Here is a 27,988-nt window from a genome sequence, read left to right as displayed (position 1 = left end):
GAGCAAATGACTTTTCCGGGCTTAAGGTTGGGGATCGCGCCTCCCACTCATCGTCATCCTGTAGTAGTACACTGTTTAATTATAATTTGTGTTTGTTTTTTCTCTCGCTTTAATTGTTTATGCCTCGGCTCTAATTATTCCCCTTATATTCCAATTCTCGTTGCAGATTGAAACTTTCCTCAGGCTAGATTTCTAAAACATTTTTACCACGGAAATTGAATAGAAATTGCCAGCCAGCAATCATCAGCAACCAGACAACGGCCATCAAGGAAACTTCACACACGGTAAGGGATTGTCTTTTCTTAAAAAATCTAACTACAATTGCGGTCGTATCTATATTACAAGTACATTTGTTTCCTAAAGTAACTTAATGTACGATCAAAGATGTATTTAATTTTCTTTAAAATTTAAAATTACTTGAATATCTACTAATAATCGGTTTAAATCAGTAAGTTCCAGTATTGACCGCAACTGTTATATAGTATATCCAACACATAAATTATATCTGCACTCGTAAATTATATTGGTTCAGTGGCGTTTTAGGCACAAAGCCAAAACCGAGAGAGCCATAACTTAGTTTCCATCACGGCACTGTCATCTGGCTAGAATCCATTAACTTTCCGCCTCAAACTTGCTTTTCAAAGTTTCCGTTTATTGTTTGCTGGGGGAACTGGACACTTTCAGCCTGCACTGAGACAGTGAGTTCTAATAAATAATGCAGTATTTGCTACAGCTACTTCTAAGTCTCTGGGGGAATACTTGGTGAATCGCCTCAACCGACGGTGGACTTGAGGGTTTGCCCGTTGAGACGGGGTCCTCCTTCGAGGGGCTCCAAAGTGAAGTTGTACTTGACATGGTAGCCGCTGTTATCCGCCACATAGGTGGCCGTTTCCATGTACACATAGCTGATATTATTGAAGGGCAGGACCACTCCGGAGGTGCGTTTGCCAGTGACGATCAGTTCGGGTTCCGCGCGTGAATCTTCGGAGGCGTCCTTGAGCACTCCCTTCTCCTCCCGCTCTCTGGAGGCCTCGCGAATGCTGTGTTTGGTTTCGGAAAGTCATTAAAATATGTATTCGACTTAATAATTCGAATCCAAAGTCAACACTCACTGAAACTCATAGAGCACGTTCGTGGCCGCACGGTTCCGGTGGATAAACAATACAAGGAATACGATCACCCACAGGCACTAAAATTATTTCACAATTTGTTTGTTTATCCGATGGCTTTCTTCCCAGGCACCTGTCTGGCCTGTCTGCTGCACTCACCTTAGTGGCTCTGATCATTCTAGTTCAAGTTGTTGCAAAGCACTGAATGAATGAAATCCCAGATGCGATTACGATACGTATTTATAGTGGCTAGATATGCAGTGTTCTTGCAAGTGCAATATCCATTACTGCGGAACAAGTTAGACCGGTCGGTAGCATTGCAACTGAGAGTTTCGATCGGGCGATTCCGCACTACTTATTCTTCAGACAGATCTCGAGAGAGGGAGAGATATTTATGATAGCTCAGACTTTTCTGACAGGCTGTGTCAGCAAACGCCCCAAAACGGGTTTAATCCATTCGAGCCGTGACTGTTTCCATCGGTATTGGGCTTTATTATTGACTGGATTTAATAATTGCCCCCTCAACGATGCTGATTGACAGTAATTGCCCCCATCAGGCCGCGTTTAGTCTTTGGGGGGGTCTGTGTCATCAAAACCTTGAGGGAAAATCTCTGGGAAATGCGGGAAATCTATAAGTTTTCGGGGTTTATACCTGGCTAAGACTAGTGCATAAATGTTGTATTTACCATGCTCTGTTTTATTTTGTTCGTGTTTCTCTTCATTACTATAATATTTCGAAGGAATTGTTTAAATTGTATTTATTTTTAGCCCAATATAGTAAGAATTTTCAAAAGTTGTCCTGACAATCGAGTGGCAATTCCTAAAGGAAGAGGATCGCAATCATTTGAAGGAGCTTCCTGTCTATCGCCTGGGCTTCTGCTGGTTTCTGTGGTCGTTGAGGTGGTTGTGGGTGCCAAAGTTGGAAAGGGAACTAATCGCCTAGTGCTGAGTTCACTTCCTGGATTATTTGTGGGTGCCAGAGTTGGAAATGGTACAAAGTCGTTTCGCATTAGCTGAGCCTCTCGGGCATTCCTAATTAAAGTCCTGGGTTCCGTGGGTTTGCACATATTTGGTATCACCGGTGGTAACGCCTGCTCATTTTTATCATCTGAGGTCCTCAAGGGGTTTAGAAATCGCAGGTCTAGACCAAAAGAGTTGACAACAGCTAGCCAGCCCAGCAGCAGAAACAGAATCTGTATGTACGAGATATAGGATTGAATTGGATTATTGTTATTTACAATCCCATCCGGTTTACTATAACACTCACACTCGGTTGCATTTTTGCAGTGATACTGAAGCTTGAACTCGCTCTGACAGTCCATTTTATATTGAACCCGGTTGCTAGTTATAGATTCATTAAGTTACCCACTCGCATATAAAGTTATTTTTTAGCTGACTATTGAAACATACTTATTGGCGTATTTAAAAATCATATACAGTTTAATATAAGTTTTACTTTAAAATGTAAGTACTTTTAATAAGGTTGCACTGAGTCGAGGTCCCAGTCCCTCAGGGTCCTCATCTTCATCTGTATCTTCATAGTCCTCACAATCCAATGGGATGGCGGTTGAATCTTCTGTTGAGATTTCCTTCAGGCCTTCAAAGAACGCAGATTCTTTAAAATTCGAATTAGTGGTGGTAGATGATGATGTAACTTCTGAAGAATCAGCTTTAAGGGCATGATCAGGAAAAATGGCTTTGAAAAGGGTTACAACATGTGTGTTCTTTTTAATTGGTATATCCTCTGCTTCCTGGATTTGTTTGGATTGTGCTTCCATTAGAGGTGATTCCGAAGTCATTGGGAGACTTGTATTGGTAGTTTTTAAAGGCTGTCCATAGGTGCTAGCTATGCCTACCGACACAAGGAGCAGGAGTATATTCTAAAAATTATGTTGTAGGTTAGGTGAGTTCATTTAAAAGTTCCAAGTACTTACAATCGACAACATTTTTAGTTTGTAACTGATCGATATTCGCTTAGCAGCTACCAGCTTTATATCCATACCGGTGCTAGTTATTAATTCATCAAATTTCCCACTTAGTATAGAGATATTAAAAAAAAAAACGGGTTCAGACAGCTAGATGCATTTTGATGTGTACTTTGAGGCATTTAGAAAAAGTAAGCCTTAGTATTTTACAGTGTATTAAAGGTTACAATTGTAAATATCGCAACTTATGGTTCCTTTTGAGTTAGCACTTTTAATACGGTTGAACTAAGCAATGTAATTGGTATATCGCCATCACATTGCTTTCCAAAAAAATAAGAGCACAGCATTGGTGTATTCTTATTATCTGTAGGTCCTTCAATGGATGGCGTTAGTAAAGCCCTTGATGTATCTTGATCAGGGGATCGTTTGAGAACTTTTAAAAATGTGAAAGATGTTTCATTTGTTTTTCCATAGTTGGGTTCATCTTCATTAACAGCGTGTGTAACATTTTCAGCCAAAGCAACCAGCACAAGAATGAGAACTATAATCTTAAGACAGAGGATAACGTATGTACATTTCTTAAGGAACAAAATTCTTTTCAAGACTTACTAACGTTTGCATTTTCACTTTGATACTGTTACTTGAACTATCATGCAGTGGATTTTATATTAAACCCCTTTCAAGTTGTCAAATTATAAAATCGTTTATAAAAACGTTAATGAAATGGCGTGTGAAAACATCACAGACTGTTGACACACACTTATTAGACGTTATAAAAACTAGTTCAGATCATTTAATACAGTCTGGGATACTTGTTGCGTGTAAAAGAAATTAAATCGAATCTAATTTATGTTTAGTATTTGTTATTTATTGTATTTTATAAAACTTAACAATACTAATAAATAATAATTAATATTCTCTGGCTTATATCAGTCATTATCGTGCAAGAATCTTCAGCAGAGTTGCACTAAGCCTTGGTCCAAAACCAAGTGGCTCGCAATCCTCCTCCAAAATTAAGTTACAATCGATGATGGTCGTTGACTCTTCACTGGTTCTTTCTGTTGGAATTTTGGCATTGTGATCTTCAGACGGAGAAGTGGTAGGTGCTATTTGGTGATCCTGTGCTGGTTTTCTTTTGAGAATAGCGAGCAGCCTTTTGAGTCTAGCCTTTGATCTGTCATCCTCAGGTTCGGTGATGATATTCAAACTAAAGTCCTTTGGCCTGTGCTTCCATGTATCCTTGAACCATTCCTTAATGTCATAAGTTTCCTTCTGCAAGACTACATCGGACGTTGAGCTGGTTGTGTTCTGGTTATCCAATTTTGCTCCTCTCAGACTCAGCTTTAATAATACAATAACGCAGGCCAGGAGTGTGCAAACTAGAAACTGTAATGCATAATCGCTTTCTTAATATCCTCCTCGTGGATTGAGCTAATCACCAAGTCATTGATACTTACAATCGCTTTCATGTTCAAGTTGCTTCTGTTTTGAAATTCCACTTGCAAGTGAGTTTTATATCGACGTGGCGCTGCTCGTTAGCAATGCATAAAATTACCCAGCTAGACAGACTGTTGGCAACGCTGACGGGTTTTATATAGTGCGAGTAATGTCTTATACTTTAGTATGGGCGTAGCTTCAATTGGGAAAATCTATTTTAGTTTGAGATTAGGGTGATCTGTTCTATTTTTATGGCTGAGAATACAATTTTCTCACAGGGGGTTATGGATTTCAACCCCCCTTTAAATTACCCAGTTCGAAAAGCTGATTCATTCGCCAAGATTTTCGAATAAATATGCATAGAATTAATGCATATTTCTGTTATGATTACAATGATAAGTGCGACCAACCTTACTTCTTGGTAATTCACGCCCGCGGATGGCACGCTTCATGACTCATGGAAGTAGTGGCTATGACTAGTGGCTTTAGCTATTACTCGTAGTATGAATTATAGTTGACCTAGGCTGTCTCTAAGGTAAACAAACTAGGCACGTTTTATATACTCTTACGAGGGGTATTGCAATAAGAGCTAGAAATTTGTAAAACAAACAAAGGAATTGTTTGATTTAGAAATGGTTTTTGTTCATCATTTCTCTACTATAAAGATTAGTAAATGAGTTTTCAAATTGGATCTTCATATGTTTTAAAGGACTAAGCAAAATTTGATCTTTCTCCAATTGACTTAATTTCTTGATTTTCAGTTTTCAACATTATACAATTTCTAGATAGATCCACTTTATTCCTAATTCCTAAGCGAAGCTACGAGAGCAAATTGCTAGTATTTTAGAAAGTAAAACTTAATTAGGACGCATATAGTTTAATTAAAAAATACCTTTGGTCAGGATACCCCGAAATGTTAGCTCATCTATGTTAAATTGTTTATTCATAGTAATTCCATTTCGCTCTCCTTTTTTTAGTTACATGGCGTCGGGTTTATCAATTAAAAATCATTTACTATTGTGAAAATTATTGATTGGTCCACACTGGATAATTATAGGGTTCCTCGAACATATTACCACCCTTATGTAAAGAAACTTGTTTTATTATTCCCATCCAATATTATCACTTCATTTTGTGCTGTTCTGGTTGAAGCTAGTTTAATTTAGAAACGCAATAATAAGCTTCATTTGTATATTGAGTGGGTCACCAAAGTTACCTCATCTATAGCATTATAGTTAGGTGATTTTAGCAATCAAAGGGTTTACCTTTTATATAAATTCTTAAAATGATCTAAGAAATGCTTCAAATTGTAACAACTCCTATTCATATGTGGGGTTTTTTATTTGAGTTTCCTCTTTATGTAATTAAATTTGATTTATAGCTTTAATGGGAACTCCTTTCTCCGTATTCCCGTATTACAGTAGTTATTAGATAACTTCAATATCCCACTATTATTGGAAACAATAAGACGCACGAAGCTAATCGCCTATTCCAGTAATTGATGTATTCAGGAATTCTAAGGAACTCGCTGCCTGATTACCATAGTCAGTGGGTCAGTATTACAAAACCAATATGTGATCCACGTGAGCAATTACCCTAAGATAAAATTATATAAATTGGTTTAAAAAATCCCCTCGAAACTAGGACAGTTTCAATAGCTTCATGTAATGCAATTAAAAACGTACAATCGATTTTAGCTTGAATTTTGTTTATTATCGCAAGGCCATAAATAGTAGTAATAGTTTTTAGGGTGATGTAACAACAGCTTAAAGAGTACAGGAACCGGGCTTGTTATTATACATTTCAAGCATATTAAAACTTAATTTCTTAGTGGGTATACAGACGGGTATTCTTTTTAACTTATGGGAGACTCTTAAAGGACACTTAAGTTAGAATCTTCAGCAGCTTGGCTGACAGATTATTAACTGGTTCCGTGTTTAATCCGTTGCCGGCATTGATGGGGTTGGTCACGATTGAATAGTGAATCTCCACCGCGGCTGATCCTTTGAACAGGCTGAAGGACTGCTTTCCGCGGGCGCTGAGTCCTGTGTGAGTGGGTGCTCAGGTGGTGGACTATATCCAAAGCTCGAAGGGCTGGTGATATTCGCTGCTAACTGGTCGCTTGGGTGTTGTGTTTAGATGTTTCTTCGGTTGTCTCTTAATCGTAACTGTAAGACTGCATCGCCAACCGCTATGGCTTTTATACTGTTCTCGGCGAGCGTTGAACGTGGAGCGTGGAGCGGGTGCATCGGCCGTGGCACACGACCGGCACCCGTCGTTGCGTAGCTTGCGGAATTTTCCCATCTAACAGTTCACAGAAAAATCACCGAACTGTCGTCCAATTAAGGTCTATAAAATTGACATTATATTTAGCCCTAACCGTCATCTGGCCCCAGTCTAGACATCGGGTATCGACACCGGCCTAATTCTCCATGTAAGCGAACCGGCCTTCCATGAAATTAAAACCAGGTGGGCGGGACGCCACTGCTGATTCACACAGATGTTTGCATATGTTTGCGATTGGATTACATGAGAATTTTATATATATATATTCGTGATTGATTCACACTAGGACTTTGGGCGCCAAACCATAAATATTTTTATGATTATACAAAAACTTGCACACTCATCGTGAGTTGGGGAATCGAACTGAAGAAGAAACCAATAGCGAAATATTCATAATACTTGTTTCATATTTTGGGTAGCTTGTAAAGTTGTGAAAACCACCTTAAAATATTCATAATTTAATTCATATTTAACTAAAACACCGCTAAATAATTATAAGACTCTTTAAAATTGTATCAACTTTAATGCCTATTTTAAAATATATTCGAAACACCTTTTGATTTCTGATTTTAAGAATGATTTTTCTCTCGAGAACTCCAAATATGTAAATTGTGCGAAAATGTATTCTTGAGCGTAAAACACTTGTGTTTGAAAATAATTTTCGAAAGGGGATATAAGAGTTTAAACTTTGAAGATCTTCATTTGCTTTTCCTTACGCATTTTAGTTATTACAATGGTTTGCTTAGTTTTTAGTGTCGCAAGATCAAAATTTAAAAGCCGAAAGACTTAAAAATAAATTAAAGTAAAGAAAAAGACCACACTAAAAATGAAAGCAACGTAAATATTAAAATATTAATTTTAATTTCTGTTTGTGTTATGCAAAGCAAACTCACGTGTATCCCCTCTTCAAAATTATTTATTTTCAGAAAGTGTAAAAGTGTTTTGCGCCTCTGCCCCCCAAAGTATAGCGAAAGCATAAATCTATAGGCCCAAACCAAATGCTCTAACCAAAGACCGCGCTCCCGACGAACCCCGGCGAACACTAAATCAACCACGGTGTGGTCATTTCTGTACCGGTGCGCCGCTGCAGCTCCTGGTGCCGGCATGGGCGCCAACGTCTCGCAGCTGGAGCGGGAGATCGGCTCCGACCTGTTCCCGCCAAACGAACACTACTTCGGGCTGGTGAACTTCGGGAACACCTGCTACAGCAACTCGGTGCTGCAGGCCCTATACTTCTGCAAGCCCTTCCGCGAAAAGGTGCTCGAGTACAAGGCCAAGAACAAGCGGCCCAAGGAGACGCTGCTCTCCTGTCTGGCGGATCTCTTCTACAGCATCGCCACCCAGAAGAAGAAGGTCGGCTCTATAGCACCTAAGAAGTTCATCACGCGGCTGCGCAAGGAGAAGGAGGAGTTTGACAACTATATGCAGCAGGACGCCCATGAGTTTCTCAACTTTCTGATCAATCACATCAACGAAATCATCCTGGCAGAACGAAACTCAGGTCCCGGAAACGGAAACACCAAGGCGAGTGGAAGCCATGGAGGAGGTCAACCCAGTGCCATGGCTAGCAGCATAGCCAGCAAGTCCAGCTCCACCTCTAACTCAAATTCAAACTCCAACTCTACGTCGAACTCCAACGGGAACAGCAGCAACTCCACGGGATCGCTGAATGCCACTACGAGTGTGCTAGATGCCACTGGAAGTCTCACGGCCACCACAACGCCCGTGACCACTGGGAGCGGCGCTAACGGGACCAACGGGGCCAACTCAGAGCCCACCTGGGTGCACGAGATCTTTCAGGGCATACTCACGTCGGAGACAAGGTGCCTCAACTGCGAGACGGTGAGCAGCAAGGATGAAAACTTTTTCGACCTGCAGGTGGACGTGGACCAGAACACTTCGATCACGCACTGCCTGCGGTGCTTCAGCAACACGGAGACCCTGTGCTCGGACAACAAGTTCAAGTGCGACAACTGCTGCAGCTACCAGGAGGCACAGAAGCGGATGCGGGTTAAGAAGCTGCCTATGATACTGGCCCTGCACCTGAAGCGATTCAAGTACATGGAGCAATTCAACAGGCACATTAAGGTTTCTCACAGGGTTGTCTTTCCGCTGGAACTGCGGCTCTTCAACACGTCCGATGATGCTGTGAATCCCGACAGGCTCTACGACCTCACAGCCGTGGTCATTCACTGCGGATCGGGACCGAATCGAGGCCACTACATTAGTATTGTGAAGAGCCACGGTCTGTGGCTGCTTTTCGACGACGACATGGTGGACAAGATTGAGGCTTCCACCATTGAGGACTTCTACGGCCTCACCTCGGACATCCACAAATCCTCGGAGACGGGTTACATACTGTTCTATCAGTCGCGGGACTGTGCCTAGGCCACCCGATACCCTCATGTTGACTCGTCTTTGTAGAAGCTAAGCTAATAGTGGTCAGTTTCCTGAACGAATGATTGTTAGAGCTAAGCCAATATTTTATGTCGTTTACTATCTATCCAATCCTATACTATGCTGATAATCAATAAAGATGATAAATAATTCAGTCGCGCTTGCTCTAGGTCAGTGAGCCTTGGTGGCTGTCAGGGCCGTGCTGGGAATTGGACTCGGACTTGGATGATGCGGTTCACTCAACCCACTCACTCACCTGGGGGCTTGCCAATCGCGAGCCAGCGCGCACGTAAACAAATGTGCGATTTCCCGCTCCAAAGCGTTTTCATTGTGGGCCCAAGCACTGGTAATTTACGAGTATTCATATGTGGACGACCGGTCGCCGCCGCTTAGATAACCGCTCGGCGATCACTGGATTTCATTAGAAATCCCCTCGCCGAACGTCCGTAGGTCGCGAGCCGCCGAGGTGTGGGGGCTGAGGGACTACCCAGGTGGTCGCCGCTAATTGCCATCTTCTAGATACTTCGGAGGTGCGAGATGCGAGTAGCGCGGTGTCGTAGGCATCGTCGCACGCTTAGTCACTTGGTCACACAGCACGTGAGATATTGGTCAATGGAATGCAAATCCCAGGCGACCAGTAGCATAAATCAAGCTTTACAATTGCCTGGAGTTTTGAGAACGTTACTTAACCGATTATATCCGAAGTGACACATTGGATGCAGTGGAATCTGGTTAGAACAATGAGACAATATCGTAGGGAAACGAAATACTTTTGCCTCGTGCGTGTCGTAATTAAATAATAGGCTATAAAGTTGTAGTTATATTTTAAAGCATTAGACTAGATCGGGGGTTTTTTTTTTAAATATTAATTAAGGAAATTTCACATTACATAGTAGCAAAAATTACTACTAACTTCTGATAAATTAGTTTCACAAAAACTTCAATCAATTATGTCACTTGCTAAATTCTCTTACGTTTTCCCTCCATTATACATAAATCTATTCATTCATAGATAATGCCAAACAGCTTTCACATAAATAAATTTCCTTCGGTAGATAGAGATGGAGAAAACCCATCTTGCCTGCCTGAAACTGACAGTTTTGATGGTTATGCAAGAGCAACAACTTGGCCACTCACTACCATCGATGCAACGGAGATTCAATTTTTATGTTTTTTAATTTGTGTAATTTTCAAGGCTCTTCACTGGCATGACGATGTCTCTTGGCCAGTTATCTATGCATTGGCAAATGACATCGTTAGGCAACGCCAAACCCACGGAGAGATGGCGAGGCGGCCTGAAAAACAGGTTCATACGAAAGTGCACCTGAAGGTATATTTATTTATGGGTTTTCTTAATGACGTATGTTAAGCGTGGTAAAAAGTGTATTTGAATTGGCTTTAATTTATTGGTTGTGGGTTACAGTTGCAACTGGTCAGCCGCAACCTTTGAATTATTGTTTGTTAATGAATATTTATTATAATCTTATCGGTTTGACTGTGTATATGAAAGATCAAGTGGAAGATCAAAAGGGTATTCTAATAAAACTATATTTAAACATGATAGCTTAATTATTAATACAAACAATTAAAGATTATAATTCAGCTTTGGAAAGGCTTTTAATGTGTGTCGTTTAAATATCAATGAACTAGATCAGTTGAGATCAGTTAAATTAAAAATAGTTATTAAGTTCCTCTTGTCTTGCTGTTTTACATTTATCTAGCCTGTCATTGAAAATATTTAGCAATTAGTTCACCGACAAGCGTTAAACACAATTGACAAGTGCCAGATGAAGCGTGGAGATCGTCGGGATCAGAGATCGGGAATGTGGAGATAGTTGCACGCATTAGGTGACTGCGTAGGCTTGCTTTTTGTCGCCTGTCACTTTACTCCATGGCGCGTGTTGCACTTGATCGATCGGTTTTATCTTATGGCGCGAGTAGACTATTCCGCATTTTATGGTGCGGCAATTACGCATGATTTCGACTTTCACTTTATGACAAGAAAAACCTCATTTGACGCAATTTCTTTCAGCATGTGAAAAATGTCTCCTATTTGCTGCGTGTCTGGCTTTTCGAGTTTTTTTTTAACGAACTAGGGATGGGGTCAACAGTTTTATATTATTATTGTATCGCTAAATATAGTTTCAAAATCAATATATTTGTTTGAAAAGATACAACGTTTTAATAATATTGAACTATGATTAATCCCTTAAAAAATTAAAATGATCTTGGTATAGCGATATTTCTGTGCCATCCCTAAGAAGAAGCGACACAAATGCCAGTTGACATTTGACATATTGCCGGTGTCAAGGTCTGCGGAAGAAACATCTGAGGAATCAGCGGCAGCAGCAGGAACACATCGATGTGGCTGTCATGTGGCTATGTTGCAACATTTCTTCAGTCTCCGCCCATCTGTCTTTGGTTTCTGTGTTGGGCCGATTGTGAAATCGTCAATATGTTTTTATCCATTCCGCTGTTTTTATTTTTTGTTGTCAAACTAGGAAGCGATTCGCTGCTGTTTTGTGAAATCGAATCAGCTTTCGGGCGAAACCAAGCGAGAAATGTAAATTCGGTTCCCCCTCACTGGTTTTCTCACTTTGAAAACCGAGCCTCTTTCGAGTCTGTTCTTCGGGGCTGAGTAAACAGAGAGAAGTCCTCCGTTCCCGACGATGCCCGTCTTTAATTAGCTCACATTGCCACATGTGGCGTTCTGCAGCAACACCACAAAGACTACGAACGACGACACCCTTTCCCTCTTACCCTTTGTTCTTTTGCAGAGATCACTGGAGATTTGTCATCGCGGGACTGACATAATTATGGCCTGTTAGGAAATGGAATATCCCATTAAATGCTCTCTTTTAATATTTGCCTTTGCTGCTGGCAAAATGATAAATGACCAGTGGCATTAGGCATTAGGGCATCTTCCAGAGAGAAGCTATCGGGTAACAGGATACCGTGACGGTTTTCTTTGATTTTATTTAGAATGGTTTTTGGAGAATTAAATTAATCAACTTTCAAATGCATATACATATGATGTAAATATTACTATCTTGTATTTATCATCACTCAAAGGTTCTGTTTCCCTCACTTATTGAATCATTATGTTAAACTTTAGTTATCAACACCGTAAACCTCGTTGAAAATATTATATAATATATATAATATAATATAAAATGGAAAATTCAAACCCTACATAAGTTACTTGTATTGGTTTTAGCCATATTTGCTGCTATAACCAAGATATTTCTCTAAAGTAGTTATGATAATTTTATTCTAATTAAATTAATCCGATTAATTTATTGTATTATGACAAGCGGAATAAGTAATCTGATTTATTATACAGATTATCCTTATAATTAACATGATTACATATTGCGGCTTTTTCTATTAGGTTCTATTATGGGTGTTATAGCAACATTTAAACGAATTTAAGTAAATTATGAATGCTATTTAGCAGCGAACCCCTGAAATTACCGATAAATGCTTTAAATTCTTAAATTCGATGACTACCTCAGGGTAGCTCATTTTTCCTATTGCGTTTTGGTTTGTGCGCAGAATTTTTCGCGCAGCATGGGATGAGATGCGGATGATGACCTGGCCAGGGAGCAAAGTGCAGCTCCCGTTTTGGGGAGCAGCATACTACTTATATAAATATATATCTGTATATACATTTATAGGGACGAGGATGGACCCACCGCAAGGAACTTGAAACCGCAGTTTGTTTACTTTGGCAAACCTATTTTTGTGCAAGACCATTTACGACGCACTCGTGCGGGAGGTCAAGCAATCCAGAAAACGCTCAGCCATTATCCCAGGGTGGATTGGATTATTTCATGCTAATTTTGCTCGGCGACCACAATTGTATCAGCAGTTGGGGGTACATGGATTTGTCATACTTGACTTTGGAAATCAGTGGATGAGTCACGGCGGCGGGGGAAAAGCAGCTAAATTCAATTAGAATCAGGGCAGAGGCGACGATCAATAAGGAAAGTGAATTCCGGGCTCCACCTAAAAGTATGCCAGACATTCCCGAATTCCTCCCACTGCCTGTCTCTCCGCTGAATTTTAATTATAATTCTCTCGCTCTCATTGCGATCGGTCTGCTGCTGTGTGTCTGGTATTTTAATTTATGGATTATGAGCACGACCTCTTCCTCCCATTCCCATTTCCATTGCCTTGCCCACCTTCCCCTTTCATCGTCCACTTAAATGGCATCCGGACGGGCTTTTGAAGCCGACAATAATTAATTGAAAAATAAAAGTCAAAGCCTTCGGCAAAAGTTGCTGATAAATATATACGACAAGTTTTCTGTTTGTTTTGTGTTTGCCACGGAGATGTATCTGTGAAATATACTCTTTCGCATCTACGTGTAAACAAGCCAATTGTTGTTCATTGAAAGTGATATTTTGTTTTTTCTGTTTTTCGTTGTGCATTCCGTGCCTGTTTGCGGTTGATTGAATTAGCATGGACTAATACAAAACAGCTGATAGATGAATGGGGCTAGGGGTTATATAGTCGGGGCACAGGCATTCATTTACAGGGTGTCTGCGATGGGAATGCCGATGATTATTTAATGTATGCAACTCATTTATGCCCTGCCATTGTCTCCGATTTTGCATTCCAAGGGGGAAATTTATGTGCATTTATAATAGTTTTATTGGAAAAATGTAGTACGCTCGACTGACTCGATCGCCTGTTTGTAATTGTTAATGAGCACTTGTGCTCGCTCTCGGCCCCCCCTCGAACCGAGATTCTCTGATATAGTTTTATGTTGTTGGTGTTTAGTTTCAAGTGCCCCGCTTGAAAGGAGGGGCATACAGACACATCTGCCCTTGTTGCGGCACGTGCACAGACCTCCGCGTATCGGGGAACTCGATCTTCATCCTGCCGGAAGCCTCGTCTCCAGGTCCCTTCCATTCTTCGTTTGCCACCCTCGCCCTGGAAGTGACACAGGGCTGTTTATTTGGCCGGACAAAGTAGGCACTTGGTTTTCCACTTGAGCAGCTTCATTAGTTGAGGAGATAAATCAAAATTCTCAGTTGATTTACTTCCCAGATGGCCTGTGCTTATTTGTTTGATTTACGTCGGCGAAGAGATATGTGTATATAATACAAATGTTTAATCGATTTCTAGCTATATTTCAATAACACTTAATGTCTTTTACAAATAATAATACCTCTTATCAAATACAAGTTCCGATTATACTTATCTTTTGTTCAAGTTCTTTATTTATTTATGGATTAAATTTATAAATATACCATTTATAAAGTCCGAGTTAAGATGGGTAAGGGAGCGAGGATTTAAAATCCCTTTTTAAATCGCCTAAAAGTATACAATGAGAGCTTTTGGGTTATAATTACAAATTTTCCTTGCACTGTATGTAAATTTCCCTCATACAACTATAATTACTTCAAAAAATATTTAAAAACTTTAAAATTACTTCCTTTGTCTGCACGAATCCTTGTGTCCTGCATCAGTAATCCACGGCATCCAGCGGATTGCACTTGCCGCACGACGCAGACTGCGCCCGTATCCGTAGCCGTCTCCGTTTTCGTATCCGTGAAATTTGTCGCTGGCCGCTCTCGTTTTCACATTTTCCCTTTTTATCTCTTATTTTGGGGTTAGCTGAGGCTCTCCGCCACTGCACATTGTATAATGTTCCGTGCGATACTTCGTGCGTTTTCGGGCGCTTTTCATTCTTCGCTACAGCTATACACCCCGAAGATACTCTGGGAGGCGCCCTCTCACAAATACACTCGCACACACACACACGACACACACTCGGGACACTCGGTGGCAAGCAGGGAGCGACGTGGTCGCTTTGTAGCCGTCGCCTCGGTGCTGCTGCTGTTCGCTCGCGAACGAATATTTTCAGTTTCAGTCAGTCGTCTCCTTGGGCTGGTGCAACTGTGAAAATGTGCGGAGCGTGTCGCCTGTGAAAGCCTTGATAATTTCCCTATATAATTTTTATTTTTCGTTTCGCATTTCGCCTGATTTGTTTACGCGTTCGTCTCTCGTCTATCGTCTGCCGTCGCGTGAAAAACTCGTATATACTCTGTGTGACGCAGCAGCAGCCAATCAAAGTGAAATCACCGAAAACAGCTTTAATTGTGCGTGGGCCCAGGCTCACTGAATTATCTAAAAGATACAAGATACTCAAGTGCATCTGCCAAAGTGTGTGTGTGTGTGTTTTTGTCTGATACGAACAAAGGAACTTGAGAAAGTTCTCTTTGAATACGAATTTTATGGGATTATCTAATACGCCATCGTTTCGTGGTAAAGTAACGAACATTTAGAGTTTTCTGCAGTCGAAAATGAGATCACCTGTTAGCTGCATTAGTAACAACCTTATCTTATCACGCGAAAATACTTAGCTATGCCAAAAGAGTTTATTTATGCCAAATCGGAGCGTTCGACAGGCTGATAAGCTGCTGCTGCTGCTGTCGCCTGTCAGTGGCCGCTCTATACGTATCAGTAGCTGTATCTGTATCTTTGCATCTGCATCTTAATCTGCAAATAGCTTTGACCTTTCGCCAAACCGAAATACTTCCGCATCGATATGCCCACATGCGTTGGATGATTTCGTAATTACACTATCGCCACAGCATAGAAACACACACTGTATTTGAAAAACTGTGTGCAAACTGCCACTGCAATTTCAGCCGCATCTTGTGGATGCCTTTTCTGGGGCTCCGCTGGCTCATTTAATTGGCGGGCATGGAGTTTTTCCGCTGGCAATGTAGGCCAGCAAGTACGTTGAACTAAGCCAAAATGTGTTTCTATTCTCTAGAAGAAAAATAGTTCCTGCCTCCTTTTGGATGGAGTAAGGAAGTTGGGTAATGCAGTTCTCCCCTTGAAAAGTTCATAATGTGATTGAACCTGTACGTGTACAGTGCACACCTTGCTGCTCTTGGCAAGACTGTACTGTACTTTAGCATTTCATCTCACGCGCTGTTTATTTTTGCCAAAGGTGCAAAGAGAAATCTAAATGAGTTGCGTGCAAAATCGAAACGCATCTGCACTTTTTTTTTTTTTTTTTAGCACAACTTGCCATTTTCACAGTGCGTTCATCGGCTTTTCTTCTTGCCGCTTTTCTTCTGTTTATGATTGCAAGAACTTCATGGCTGATGGCAAATACAAGGCAGCTGGAGCGTGGCCACGGACAAGTTGCCGCTGTTTATCGGGGGATGCCTAAATGCCGAACTGTATATGCTATATGCTAAAGGCTTCGATTCGAGAGCACTCCTCCATGTGGCAGAGTGTTGGTTCTTATTTTTGGCCAGCTGCCAGATGTGGTGGGAAGCCGTTTGGCATTTTCCCCGAACAGGTCCTTGCTGCGCCTGAGCACTCCTCGGTGGCACTCGACCCGCTCTGCTCTGACTTTCCCTTTCTCGATATTAGCCTCACAGTCCTGAGGGTTTTACTTGGTTCTTTATATATTTTGTTGGTTTTTGTTTTTGTTTTCCTTTTCTGCAAGCATTGCGCATTAGCCCCAGTGGGTGGCAGCCATTTTGTGCTCCTTTGTCTGAAAACGTACACCAGGGAAAACCCGTTACCTTAAATGGAGGATAATGGTATATGTAAAAAGGTTAAAAGCTTGTTAATACACAATTTTACATGATTTTAATATAGATATTATTTTAATTTTATTAACATAGTTTTCTTATTAAAGATTTCAAGCTGGTCAAAGCTCCAAAGAAAACGTTTCTAAAATCTAGTTTTTGAGATATTTCGTAATAAATAAAATATTATCAGAAATCCGTTTCAGGATAACCTACCAGTACTACTTTTTCCATGATCTTACTTAGCCATCCATGTAATTCCCAACCGGTTATAGTTTGGAGCGTTATATAATTAAGGACTAGTTCTTCATAAAACCTGTACATAAAAATGAGAACAAATTATAATATCTTTGTTCCAAACTAAGAGCTAATTGTACCATAGTTACGAAATTTCCAAAGTTCGCTCCAAAACAGTCAGTTTTCCTTTAAAGATTTTTCCCAGTGTACCCAAATCAAGTAACAAGTTTGTAGCAATCTTTGGGCGTGTCCAAGACAACTGCAAGTGCTATTATAATGGTTGCATTTTTCCGCCAGATAAATATAAAAGCATTATCGCTTTCGCTGATGTCAGGCATCAAATATGCGAGATATACTAAATAATAATCTCATTATGCCACAAGCACCTGGCAGATTTAAGCTTTTTTTTTTTCGTTTATTTTTTGGCAAGCTCATGTGCGCTCTAGATAGATTTCAATAGCAAACATTATGACACATGCCCGCTGTTGTTTGGCTGTCAAGTTAATAATGAACTTGGCTACGTTTTTCTTTCGGCCAGCGATTTAAATTTAGATACCTTCTAGCCATTTGGCCCGGTAATTTCGATGTGGCTCCAAGGCGAAAGTCCTGTTTAGGAAGGAGGGCCATTTCCGTTGGTTATTTGGGCTCTAAGTTGGGCCGGAAATGTATGTGCATAAATTACACTCCTGACGGTCTAACGCTTTTGCTAACGAGCCCTGACTGTTAACTGGCCAAAAGGAATTGCATTTCGAGGTTGGCCCAAGCCGCAGCGGCAGAAGGCAAGACTTCCGAAATTTGTGGCTCGATTCTCCTTGGAAAACTGCAGTAGCTTTGTTTATGTGCCATTGTTATTGTGTCTTGGGTTAATTTTAGGCATTTTTCGTAGAAACTCCGCGTTAAAGTTTTACCAAAAATCATAAAAGTCTCGCGGCCGACTGCAGAAAACTCGTAAATTATTTTTATATGCTCTCGTATCAACAACAGACACAAAATTCGAAAACTTTTTGTGGCTGTACAGTGTAAGGCACACACGAACGCACACACACTCAGTATTATATATATAACTTGTCGTGTAGAGAGAGAAAACTTACGCATCGAGCAAAACAACATTTATAAATAGCGGAAAACTACGAAGAAATCAAAATGAAAAGTGCAGCGTAGAAAACAAATCGAAGCCGTGGAAATCCAAACAAAATGTGCAACCAATCAATGGAGTTGAACCCTTAAAAAAATATATATCAAAGAAAAAGAAAAAAATAAAAGCAAGAGCCCAAACACTAAAAATAAAGGCAGAGCCAGCGCGGAGACACTCTCAGAACTTGGCAACATCGCAGCGTTGGTCCGCAGCAGATTGGCCAAAAATAACCAGGAACGGCAGCATCAGTCCGTGCAACTAGATGTTGTTGCTGCTGCTTGCCTTCATCATGAGATTCGTAGACATTTCCAAACGCTGTGCCGCCTGCTCCAGGGCCGGCATCGATTGCCCGCACAACGGCGGCAGCGGCCACAACGCCAACAGCAACACGGCCTGCTGGCAACATGTTGCCACTGCGGCGACCAGCAATAGCAGCAGCACCAGCAGCGGCTGTGACAGCAATAGCTCCTCCAAGGAGAACTACTATGTGCCGCAGCACCATCTTCAAAAGCAGCAACATCGCCAGCGGAACGGCAACATTACCGTGACGCCGCAGCAACTCGAGCAGATACGCTTCTATCAGCGCATGCAGCAGCAGCAGTTGCAGCAGCAATTGATGCTGCGGCGACGCCTGCAACAACAGTTGCGGGAACAGTGTGTGCCATCTGCCACATCCAAAACAACAACTACTTCGGCGGGTCTGACCTGCAATCAACAGTATTTGAGGCAGCAGCGTCTGCTGCAACAACAGCAACACCAGCGATATGTGGACCACAACAGCAACAATGACAATGATTATTTGAACAACAACAACAATCTAAACAACCTGAACAACAATTTAAACAACAACAATTGGAGCCACAACATTAACCAACAAAACAATGGCAATTTTGTCGGTCAAGGTGCGCTAAGTTATTTAACATTTTCAAAATACTTAATTTAATAGGTTCCAAACCAAAACCAATCTTTAATATGCCCATTTTATACGTTTAACGATTCTTTAAAGATGGCCATGATTTATCATAGAAAAAAGACACGACAAGGCTGTGTTCTTTATATAGATTGTCCATATTGGCACAAACTTTTGTTACATACTAAATTTAAATTTTGTAAAAAAGTATACAATTTGAGAAATATTATTAATATTTTCTTATAAGAATTACCTAGAATATATTTATATTTATTAATAATATAACAATGAATGAGTAGAGTTATTAATCGAACAATCAATCATATTTAATTGCAAAATCGAATCTATAAGAAATATTTCAATGAACAATGTAGGGCTTATGTTTACGTATAGCTTGCAGAATATAATTATCAATCAATCACTTCATAAATCAAATATCAATGTAAGAAAATCGATGGTAAATACCTTGATTGATTTTCTTATTTATTCATATTCCTAATTAGGTATGTCAACCCATAAAAATCTTTAAATATTATTTTTAAGCTTATATAAACTCTGTCTGGGTGGCTTTAAATATTTGTCCTCGCCAAAAGCATCGTCAGCATTGTTTCTTTTTCTCGGCTCTGCCTTGACGCAGCCTCTTAAACTTTATCTCGAGACGGGCTTTTGTAATTTCAATTAACTTTAATTGAGCTCCGGAGAGGCCGGCAGCGTTGGCACTGGGCATGGCCATTGCTCCGATGCCCAACCCATCGCCACGACCACCCTCCCAGCACGAGAAGCTATATGCATCCACATCACACAAAATGCATTAAAACGATTTTATTTGTCTGTAATCTTGCGCTGGCCCAAATATGAAATGACTTTTCATTTCATATTTTTGTGTTTCTAGGGGAGTGGGAGGCTGAAAGATAGCTGGAGATGCAGATGGAAATGGGGAATAGGGAAAGACATGTGCGCCAGCTTTGCCACTTGTCTGCTCTACGAAAAGTTCCCTCTGTCATCGAGGCAGTGGAAAATCTTTTGAAAAATCTTCTGAAAAACATATATATTATCTCTTGCGTCTGCACTTGCTGGGAGGTTTGCCGGCCTCGCCTTTCCCCCTTCTGGGCTCCAACTTGAATTGTTTATGCCTTTGAGGTTCATTTTAAATTTAAATTCCGTCCCCGATCCGATGCGATATTAAGTTGCATAAGGAAGGAGGCAACTGCAATCGATGGCAATGCGGTATAACTAAGCGTTGAATTACCGCCCTGAGACATGCAATACCATCAAGTTTAACCTTTAATTGCCGCTGGCTGACAGACAGGCGTTGCATGTGGCTGGGGCCTGGAGCAAGTTGGTAAAATGTCACATTTTCCAATTGAACTTTTTAGGCGATGCCTGGCACGATCCTAGCCCATCCAAGGGTGTTGGTGTTGTCTCGTAAAAATCTCTCAAACGTATAAAAATAATTTTTACAACTTTTACGTTCTGACGTGGAAAAGACACCCAGATAGGACAGCGAGCAGTGTCATTCTGATTTGCTAGACCAGGGCTGGAGTGTCGTAAAAATTAATTGAAACACGCCAGCCAACGACAATAGAATGGGCACCTCCGTCAGGTTTTACGGCTCCGAAATGTGTGGCACGCTAATGTCCATTAGGGGGAGTGCCGCCCGGTGGAGAGTGCAAATGGAAATGGGGATAGATCATTAGCCGGAGTTAGTTTCGCTCCGATGCTGGCGGTGGCATCTTAATTGAGGCAAGTTCAGTGTCAACGCTGATTAGCCAATTAACATGGGAAGGGGAAGAGACTGACAGGGATTATCGATAAGGTATTTTAATCAGTGAACCAAGTCGTTAAGCCAGAAAAAAGAAGGGAAGATATGTAATCAATTGATTAAACATATGTAGGAGAACTGGGAATATAAGTTATTTCAGTTTTCCTAACGAATAAAATATTTTAAATTCTTTTTTCTAATGTTGCGTGTTATTTTCTTATTTGCAGGACCAAAACTTCGACGTGGCATGACAGAATTCTCAACAAACAACGATCACAGCAAACCGCATTTCACCGCATCTCAGCAGAAACCGCTCCAGAACTCACCCATCCACCAGCAGTCATTTGCCCTATCCAACCCCAGCTCTCATCCTCATCTGCTTCAACGCTTGGCCCAACAGCAACATCATCATAATCACCAACATAACCCACAGCAACGACCCCATCAGTTCCAGCAGACTCTGCCCTTCAGCCAGCTACAACACAACAACGGCAACAACACGGCTAGCCACATTCTCTCCGGATCGGGATCGTTGCCACACACCCCGCTTAGCTACCGTAATCCTCTGAACAGTCCCAGCAACGGCCCGTTCGGCAACACGGCGCAGACGACGACGACGACGATCGGAAAGCGGTACCAGCAGCAACAGCTGACCGACCGCCTGCTGCAGCAGCAACACCTGCAGCAGTGCCAGCAGCAGCAACTGCAGTCGCTGGGCAGCGATGCGGAGGAGGAATCCATCGGTGAGGAACTGAGCGAGGAGAGCCTCAAACAAAATGTGGCCATCGTGCTGAGCAACTTGGATCGCTACAACAACGCGCTTCGCAGCATCATATTGAATGAGCAGGTGAGCAGCCTCATCAGTCCCAGCAGTCAGTCGGGCAGCCTCTTCCTCGGCGAAGACACGGGCAGCCTGCTCTACTGCGACAACAACAGCAACGAGGAGGACCCGGTGGGTAATAGGAAGCTCCAGGGCAACAATAACTTTGTGCTGGGCAAGATGGCGGCCACGCCGGAATCGGATTACAACAGCAATGCCACCACGCCAGGAGGTCGCAGCAGCAGCGAACAGCAGCAGCAACTCGGGGTAGGTGATGCTAGGATGCTTTGTGGTGGTGGAGGGATGCGGGAAACTACTAATGGCGGTGGCGGTGGCAATGGTGGTGGCGTCAACAATCTCAACTGTTCGCTGGCCTCGTCGCACGACTTTACTCACGACAATTCCGATTACCAGTGGTTCCTGGACTATGGCTATCGAGATGGCTGTGGCGGGATGCAGCGCAGCGTGCTGAGCTCCCTCTCGGCCTCGTACAATGCGATGGGGGATCTCATCTACTACGAGGACCTCGCCAAGAACCTGGACGCCAACCTGGCCGAGGTCGATATGGAGAGTTTCCGGGCCGAGGACATACATTCCCTGCTCTCCCAGCTGCCTGCCTACTGCAAGAGCCTGGGCGGAGCCAATAGTCGCCTGCAGCAGTCGCTGCTCCTCCAACAGCAGCAGCAACAGCAACAGCAGCAGCACCAGCTGCAGCAGCAACAGTTGTTGCACCACAGCAACATGATGCCGCACAACATGTCCCAGACGTCGACCACCTCCACCAACGAACTGATCGACAACTCCTTCTGCAAATCGGAGTTGCTCTTCTCGCCGGTGCGGGAGTCGCACATCTCGGTAGACTCGCTGGACATGGACGCCTATCCGGACGACGGGGAGATCATACTCACCTGCAACAAGGACAACTACACTATAGCCTTCGAGGGTAGTGTGCTTTACTCAGACGACAGTTTCTACGGTGAGTATATGCTCTATATTTTCCTAGAATATTGTAAATAATGGTTAATTGTTTCTGCAGCGGAACCTAGTGACATTGCCGCCAGGAATAAACAGAACTGCATAAACTTGCACAGCAATCTAGACGATATTGTGAAGCGCAACAAGGCCCTGGAGGTATCCATGTCGCGATCGGCCCAGGCCTTTCAACCACTCTGCCCCATGTCGCCCAAGGGCCAGGCGGCTATAGCGGCGGCGGCCAAGCTACAGCGGTAGGTTTACATTCCGATTCAACATACACATGCCGCACAAGATTCGCTCATATGCCTGAGGATTGCTTGCTGTCAGGAAGAAAGGGTTTCTTGAAGATCAGAATTTGAATTAACTGAAAAAGATAAAAGACTAAAATATCATAGATATACAAACTCTCTAAGATACAATGCAGCTTTTAAGAATTATCTAAGAGTTCATATGATGAGATAACTAAGAGATAGAATGTTCCGCTTCTGGCAGAGTAATGTCAGCATCACGCCAGGCGGATGCTGTAGATTCTGTGCCCCCCTTTCCTTGCAGTCCGCTCTCATTGCAGCCGCGTGGGGTCATTTCAATTGAATTCAATTTAGTTCCATTTGCCTGCCTGCCTGCTGGCAGAATATTAACGTATGGGGGATTTCAACTTGGAATTGGGACTTTTTGCTGTATATTCCAAGCCGGCATATGCCAACCTTCAAGGGCTTAACGTTGCGGGCAGGAAAAGTGGGTCGGTTAGCGATCGACAAGTTAATCCCTAAAGAAAACTAATTATGGGTTTAGCCCAACAAAACTCATTCACAAACCGATTAGCGAGGACGCGAGGAAACCCGAAATATTATGCAAATAAACCCGGCCCAGACGCCAGCAGGTAGACTGACAGCAACCAATCCGAAAACCCGCCATGCTTCCTACCTAAAAAAATTGAAAAACCTTCCGCCAACAAAATTGTAATTCCAAACGCTTGACGTGTCTCTTGTGGTAAAGACGCTCGTTATTCCTTGTTTCGCCCGCCCGCAGGTATCCTTCCGGGAACAACAACACCGAGACCATCACGATCACCCGGCACCTACCACAGTGTTCGGTGCGGAAGAGCAATAGCCTGCCGAATCTGCAGAGCGAGGAACCGATGGCCGGCAGTTGCCTGAAGGAGCAGCACCAGCAGCCGGAGGAGAGTGGCCAGCAGGCAGCTCCGTTGAACGTCTCCCAGGCGATTAGCACTTCCACCATGGAGTCGTGCAAGTCCAGATCTCGTAACCTTTTGCCCATGTGCCAGATGCCCATCTCCATCAGTGTGTCCGTTTCGGAGCGACTGCAGCATCAGGCTGACCAACAGATCACGCCCATCCAGCAGATCACACCCACATCCCAGCATCAGCAGTCGCAGCACCACTCGCACCACCATCGCCACAAACATCGTTGCAGTTGCTCTCAGGAGAGCCAGAACTTGCACATCTCCGGCTCCGCCTCCTCGGGCAACTCCTCCAATCCGCCGGCCTTCAATCTAGTCAAGTTGTTCATCAAGCAGAAGAGCACCAACAGCAGCGGCGGTCAGGAGGACTTGGTCGCACAGGCGAGTGCTCACACGTGCATGGACGTCTCCTCCGGCTGCTGGCCCTCTAGCGATGCCGCGAGCTCGAGCAGTGGCTCTCTGGAGCAGCGCCTGCGCAAGAAGAGCATGAATGACTCGGGCAAGGGTTCGGCAGTGAGTCGCCACGACGAGGAGGAGAACTATCCAGAACAGGAGACTCCGCGACGCCAGTTGAGAAACCGTTTGGAGGCCGTCTTTTACGATGATGTGGCCACCTCCAGTTCCACGGGATCGCTCACGGCCACCAACTCACCAGCGCATCGTCGCCGCAGTATGCCATTGAGGAATCCCCAGCTCTACCAGCTGGCAGCCCAGGTTTCCACAGGCAGCCAGATGTCCTCGGAGGCGAGTTCAGAGCAGCTAACTCAGGTGCCAAGGCGCGCGGATGCGGGATGCGGGCCCAGCACGCGTCCGTTGTCCTGTGCCTCTAGCTCCGAGATGATTACGCGCTCCATGCAGACCTCCTGCGGATCGCTGAGCACCACCAGGAGCAGCCTGAGTGAGCGCTATCGCTGTGTGCCGCCCTCGTTCCTCGAGAAGCTAAACAACTTGGGCGAAGAGCGACAGGCGCCGATTTACGTGATCTATCCGAACTACGCGCTGCCCGACCTGGGATTCGTGAAGACCAATGCTAGCACGGATGTGATCTTCTCGCCCTTTAACTACAAGATGACGCTGGACGGGGCGGCGGGCAGTGCCGGCAGCTCGGGATCTCTAAAGAAGCAGCAGCGCAGTAGTAGCCAGAGTGCAAGTGAGGATGAGATTCTCAAGACGCTGGACTACAAGCACGTCTCGGACTGGCAGTCGCTGGCCACCTTGTTGCCGACGGAGTACCGCCGGCGGCTACAGCACATTCCGGAGGTGAAGCATCTGGTGCGGCAGCTGGACGCGGAGCTCTCGCAGCGTCCGCTCTTCTGCATGTCGCCGCCCATTCGGCGCAACCGCTCACACATCTGCGACTGCGCCAAGTACTTCCAGGGACAGACCCAGATGGACGAGGCCTCCAGTTCGGGATCGAGTCAGCAGCCCAGCTCTGGCTATCGCGGCTCGTCCACACTGCTGACCGACTCCGAGTTGGATACGGATCCGCTGAAGCAGATGTATGTGTACCAATATGATCAGCAGCGCATGGACTCTGGTGTGGAGACGAGTCCCGGCAGTCAGCCGACTCAGACACCGCCACAGCCCATGCCCAGAAGCATTCTGCGCAAGGCACACTCAGCACAGGCGCGTTCTAAGCGCAATTCCATGATCGAGGCACAGCAGACGCAAAAGCTGACCAAGCTCGAGAAGCGTCGCAGCCTGCAGGAGCCGCCGCATAACTATGCGCTGGGGTCCAACGACGAGCTGGCGGATGTCTTCGAGGAGGAGGAGCACTTACCACAGGCGCAGCCGGTGAAACAGCGGCTGTCCCGCAAGGATCTCGATGCCAGGGCTCGCGCCGAGAACTTCCTGGCTTCGCTGCCGCGCTCCGAACTGAAGCACTATGCCGAGATTGCGGCCATCCTGGAGTCTTCCGGCGAGCAGGTGACCTACGATGCGGCCGCTCTTAAAAAGGAAGTCAGCCGGGTGCTCAGCCAGCAGAAGAAGGTCTCCTTTAATGACGAGGGTGTAGCTGCCGGCCTACAGCCGCAGCATGCTCAGCGCTTTGCCACGCCACCCAATTCCCCCAACATTTCCGTGGCAGCACTGCAGCGTCGCGAAACGCTGGACGTGATGGAGCAGCGCAAGATCGAGAGCAATCGCTTCAAGCGCTTGCAGATCCAGTGGGAGCTGATGAGCAAGGACTCCAGCATGCTCAAAGAGCTGGCCAGCGAGGCGGCCACCAAGAGCGGTGGCTCCACGCCCACCTCGGCCAACTCGACGGGTTCCAATTCGGCGCCCAGGTCAAGGATTCCGCGGCCAGTGAGCTACCCAGCGGGCAGGTCAGTATATATTATATATATATTTTACAACAAATTAGACATGATTTCTTTTGGACTGTTTTTCTTTACAAAATTTAATTTCTTTTCGTTTTTGGTGTACCCTTTTGGCTCTTGCGTGAAATTATTATTTTGCATGATGTTACCCGGTTACCCCTTATCAGGAGTACCACGCCCACTTCCTCAAAAACTATTCCCGTCATGGGCACGCCTTCGCCGGCCCGTGCCGCTGCCACCACCCCCAAGACTGTCACTAAAAGTCACAACAAACCCGCTCTTGTCTCCTCCCCCCGCCCACACAGACTCACCAGCGCCCAGGAAGCAGCCAGTGGAGCCAAGGTTAGCACCCGATCGCCCAGCAGAATGGTGCAGCCGAAGCGTTATAGTCTGGCCGGAGCGACCACACCCACATCCTCCGCCACACCAGCGTCGGGAAGGGCGCGTACGCCGACCAATCGAGTAGCGGTTACGGCGCCAAATACGCCCAAGCGTCAAGGTGTTGCCCAATCGCCCAGGTGAGAGAATTGAGTTTATAAAAAGCTTAAGCCCTGCAACTAAGTATAACCCCTCTTTCAGACCCACCTCGCGAGTGCGTTGAGCGTCCAAACGAGTCCAAGAGCGTCCAAGCGTCATCCCAATTAGTCAACGGCAGACGACAGACGGCGATTAGCAGCAAACCCCGATAAACCAACAAAAAACAGCATAACATAGAAAAACATATTCAACAAACAAACAATGCAACATTGTAAAATTCTAGACTAAGGCTTTGTGTGCGGCTCGATTGCTTAGTTACTGTTGGCCCGGAAAGTGATATTTAGATGGGAGAGCAGGGATCAGGGAGCGAGAACTGATGGCGAGATGTGCTGGTATCCTTTGATTGATTTCGTTGTCCTGATTTGCGTTAGAGCGTACAAGTGTGAGAAGTAGCTAAATTTTCTCTTTTTTACCAAGTATACATAATGAAATCTAAACATATGCCAAGTACGCGTAAATTAAACAAATATTTTGATGTATATACACAGCATACGACATACCACATATAAATGCGTAGATGCTTTGCTACCCGACCCACAAGAAACTGATACAAAAGTGTATAAAATATTTTCTATACCGTATGCAAGATGGCATAGTATACAGTCAATACTCGAGCTAACATTACTTAAAGCATACCAAGCAGGAAGAGCTAAGCAGATACACTGGGCACACACCCAGATACAATAATTGAAGAGCTCAAGAGCGGATCCAATCGATATTAGGCAATGTCTAAGCCCCGGGTGCATTAGAATAAATATTTTTGTTGCTCTTTCCATGCTCTCGCTGATCTGGAAATGTATTTTCCACATATCTATGGCCTTTGATGCACCAGCAGCAGCAACTGGTGTTTACTAAATGATTTGCAGTCTTTGATTTTTGATTTTTATTCTGTCGCAAGCTCAAGAAAATCCCTAATTCGTTGGGTTTTTGTTCGCTTTTTAAGCTGGGACTCTCTCTTTCTTATTTGTAACGAGCTTATGCTGTTGGGCCCAACAGCTCAAGGTGATTTCAAATTGTACGATATATATGTTAACAGCCTACACTTACTATTAATCTTACTCCCCTTCATTTGTAACTATAAAAAATGCCTATCAGTCCGTATGACTTAACTTTAATTGGTTATTCATCTAATTTGTAACTCATAAGCCTAAGTCAAGCACTCTTTTCTATCCTTAATTGTATAGCTACACTACTATTGTATTATCTACGAGCGGAAGAAACACATATTATAGATTTGCGGGAGAACATGTATCACCAAATGGATATGCGGAAGTATATATTATGTATTAAACCGAAAACAAAACCAACAAAAAAATGTATAAAAATACAAAATCAATAAAAATATTAATAAACATGCAAAAAGTATTACAAAATATA

The 27,988-nt window shown here is 43.6% G+C and overlaps 5 protein-coding genes across 12 annotated transcripts; 2 read left to right on the top strand and 3 right to left on the bottom strand.

Annotated features, from left to right (window-relative positions):
- The first annotated feature begins 166 nt into the window (after positions 1 to 166).
- Usp12-46 (Ubiquitin-specific protease 12/46) lies at positions 167 to 9,308 on the top strand. Of its 3 annotated transcripts, none has more exons than XM_017179552.2 (2): positions 167 to 284; positions 7,684 to 9,308. In XM_017179552.2, exon 2 carries the CDS (start codon positions 7,862 to 7,864, stop codon positions 9,143 to 9,145), a length of 1,284 nt encoding a protein of 427 aa, XP_017035041.1. In that variant the 5' UTR covers positions 167 to 284; positions 7,684 to 7,861; the 3' UTR covers positions 9,146 to 9,308. The 3 variants fall into 3 exon arrangements, with proteins under 3 accessions (XP_017035041.1, XP_017035042.1, XP_070142589.1); XM_017179553.3 differs by lacking the exon at positions 167 to 284 and adding an exon at positions 7,453 to 7,594; XM_070286488.1 differs by lacking the exon at positions 167 to 284 and adding an exon at positions 7,498 to 7,594 and having other exon boundaries at positions 7,688 to 9,308.
- On the top strand, positions 167 to 27,988 carry LOC108083669 (serine-rich adhesin for platelets). 6 transcript variants are annotated; one of them, XM_017179546.3, is made up of 8 exons: positions 15,049 to 15,430; positions 18,030 to 18,990; positions 20,988 to 21,847; positions 21,995 to 22,556; positions 22,617 to 22,806; positions 23,552 to 26,080; positions 26,242 to 26,592; positions 26,654 to 27,988. In XM_017179546.3, the coding sequence occupies exons 2-8, from the start codon at positions 18,351 to 18,353 to the stop codon at positions 26,673 to 26,675; spliced, it is 5,154 nt and encodes a 1,717-aa protein (XP_017035035.1). In that variant the 5' UTR covers positions 15,049 to 15,430; positions 18,030 to 18,350; the 3' UTR covers positions 26,676 to 27,988. The 6 variants fall into 6 exon arrangements, with proteins under 6 accessions (XP_017035036.1, XP_041631220.1, XP_017035033.1 ...); XM_041775286.2 differs by having other exon boundaries at positions 15,048 to 15,430; positions 20,988 to 22,556; positions 23,585 to 26,080; positions 26,380 to 26,592; XM_017179544.3 differs by having other exon boundaries at positions 15,048 to 15,430; positions 20,988 to 22,556; positions 23,585 to 26,080.
- LOC108083680 (uncharacterized) lies at positions 632 to 1,366 on the bottom strand. The gene is made up of 3 exons (XM_017179557.3): positions 1,269 to 1,366; positions 1,113 to 1,189; positions 632 to 1,040 (listed from the first exon to the last, which is right to left on the bottom strand). Exons 1-3 carry the CDS (start codon positions 1,284 to 1,286, stop codon positions 773 to 775), a joined length of 363 nt encoding a protein of 120 aa, XP_017035046.1. The 5' UTR covers positions 1,287 to 1,366; the 3' UTR covers positions 632 to 772.
- Positions 1,853 to 2,412, bottom strand: LOC108083678 (uncharacterized). Its single transcript, XM_017179555.2, has 2 exons — positions 2,377 to 2,412; positions 1,853 to 2,302 (listed from the first exon to the last, which is right to left on the bottom strand). The coding sequence occupies exons 1-2, from the start codon at positions 2,386 to 2,388 to the stop codon at positions 1,874 to 1,876; spliced, it is 441 nt and encodes a 146-aa protein (XP_017035044.1). The 5' UTR covers positions 2,389 to 2,412; the 3' UTR covers positions 1,853 to 1,873.
- Positions 3,888 to 4,503, bottom strand: LOC108083677 (uncharacterized). Its single transcript, XM_017179554.3, has 2 exons — positions 4,492 to 4,503; positions 3,888 to 4,420 (listed from the first exon to the last, which is right to left on the bottom strand). Exons 1-2 carry the CDS (start codon positions 4,501 to 4,503, stop codon positions 3,971 to 3,973), a joined length of 462 nt encoding a protein of 153 aa, XP_017035043.1. The 3' UTR covers positions 3,888 to 3,970.

The sequence above is a fragment of the Drosophila kikkawai genome, chromosome 3R, assembly GCF_030179895.1.
Source record: "Drosophila kikkawai strain 14028-0561.14 chromosome 3R, DkikHiC1v2, whole genome shotgun sequence".
NCBI lineage: Eukaryota > Metazoa > Arthropoda > Insecta > Diptera > Drosophilidae > Drosophila > Drosophila kikkawai.
The sequence above is the reverse complement of the archived record's forward strand: the minus strand, read 5'-3'. Positions and strand labels throughout refer to the sequence as shown.

Excerpts from the sequence above, each read along its gene's own strand:
- LOC108083680 (XM_017179557.3), bottom strand. Across the intron at positions 1,041-1,112 it reads AACGTGCTCTATGAGTTTCA|CATTCGCGAGGCCTCCAGAG; the intron begins GTGAGTGTTGAC and ends AACCAAACACAG.
- Usp12-46 (XM_017179552.2), top strand. The coding sequence starts at position 7,862 with ATGGGCGCCAACGTCTCGCAGCTGGAGCGGGAGATCGGCTCCGACCTG.
- LOC108083669 (XM_017179543.3), top strand. The coding sequence starts at position 18,351 with ATGTTGTTGCTGCTGCTTGCCTTCATCATGAGATTCGTAGACATTTCC. Across the intron at positions 18,991-20,987 it reads TGGCAATTTTGTCGGTCAAG|GACCAAAACTTCGACGTGGC; the intron begins GTGCGCTAAGTT and ends TCTTATTTGCAG. Across the intron at positions 22,807-23,551 it reads GCGGCGGCCAAGCTACAGCG|ACGCTCGTTATTCCTTGTTT; the intron begins GTAGGTTTACAT and ends CTTGTGGTAAAG.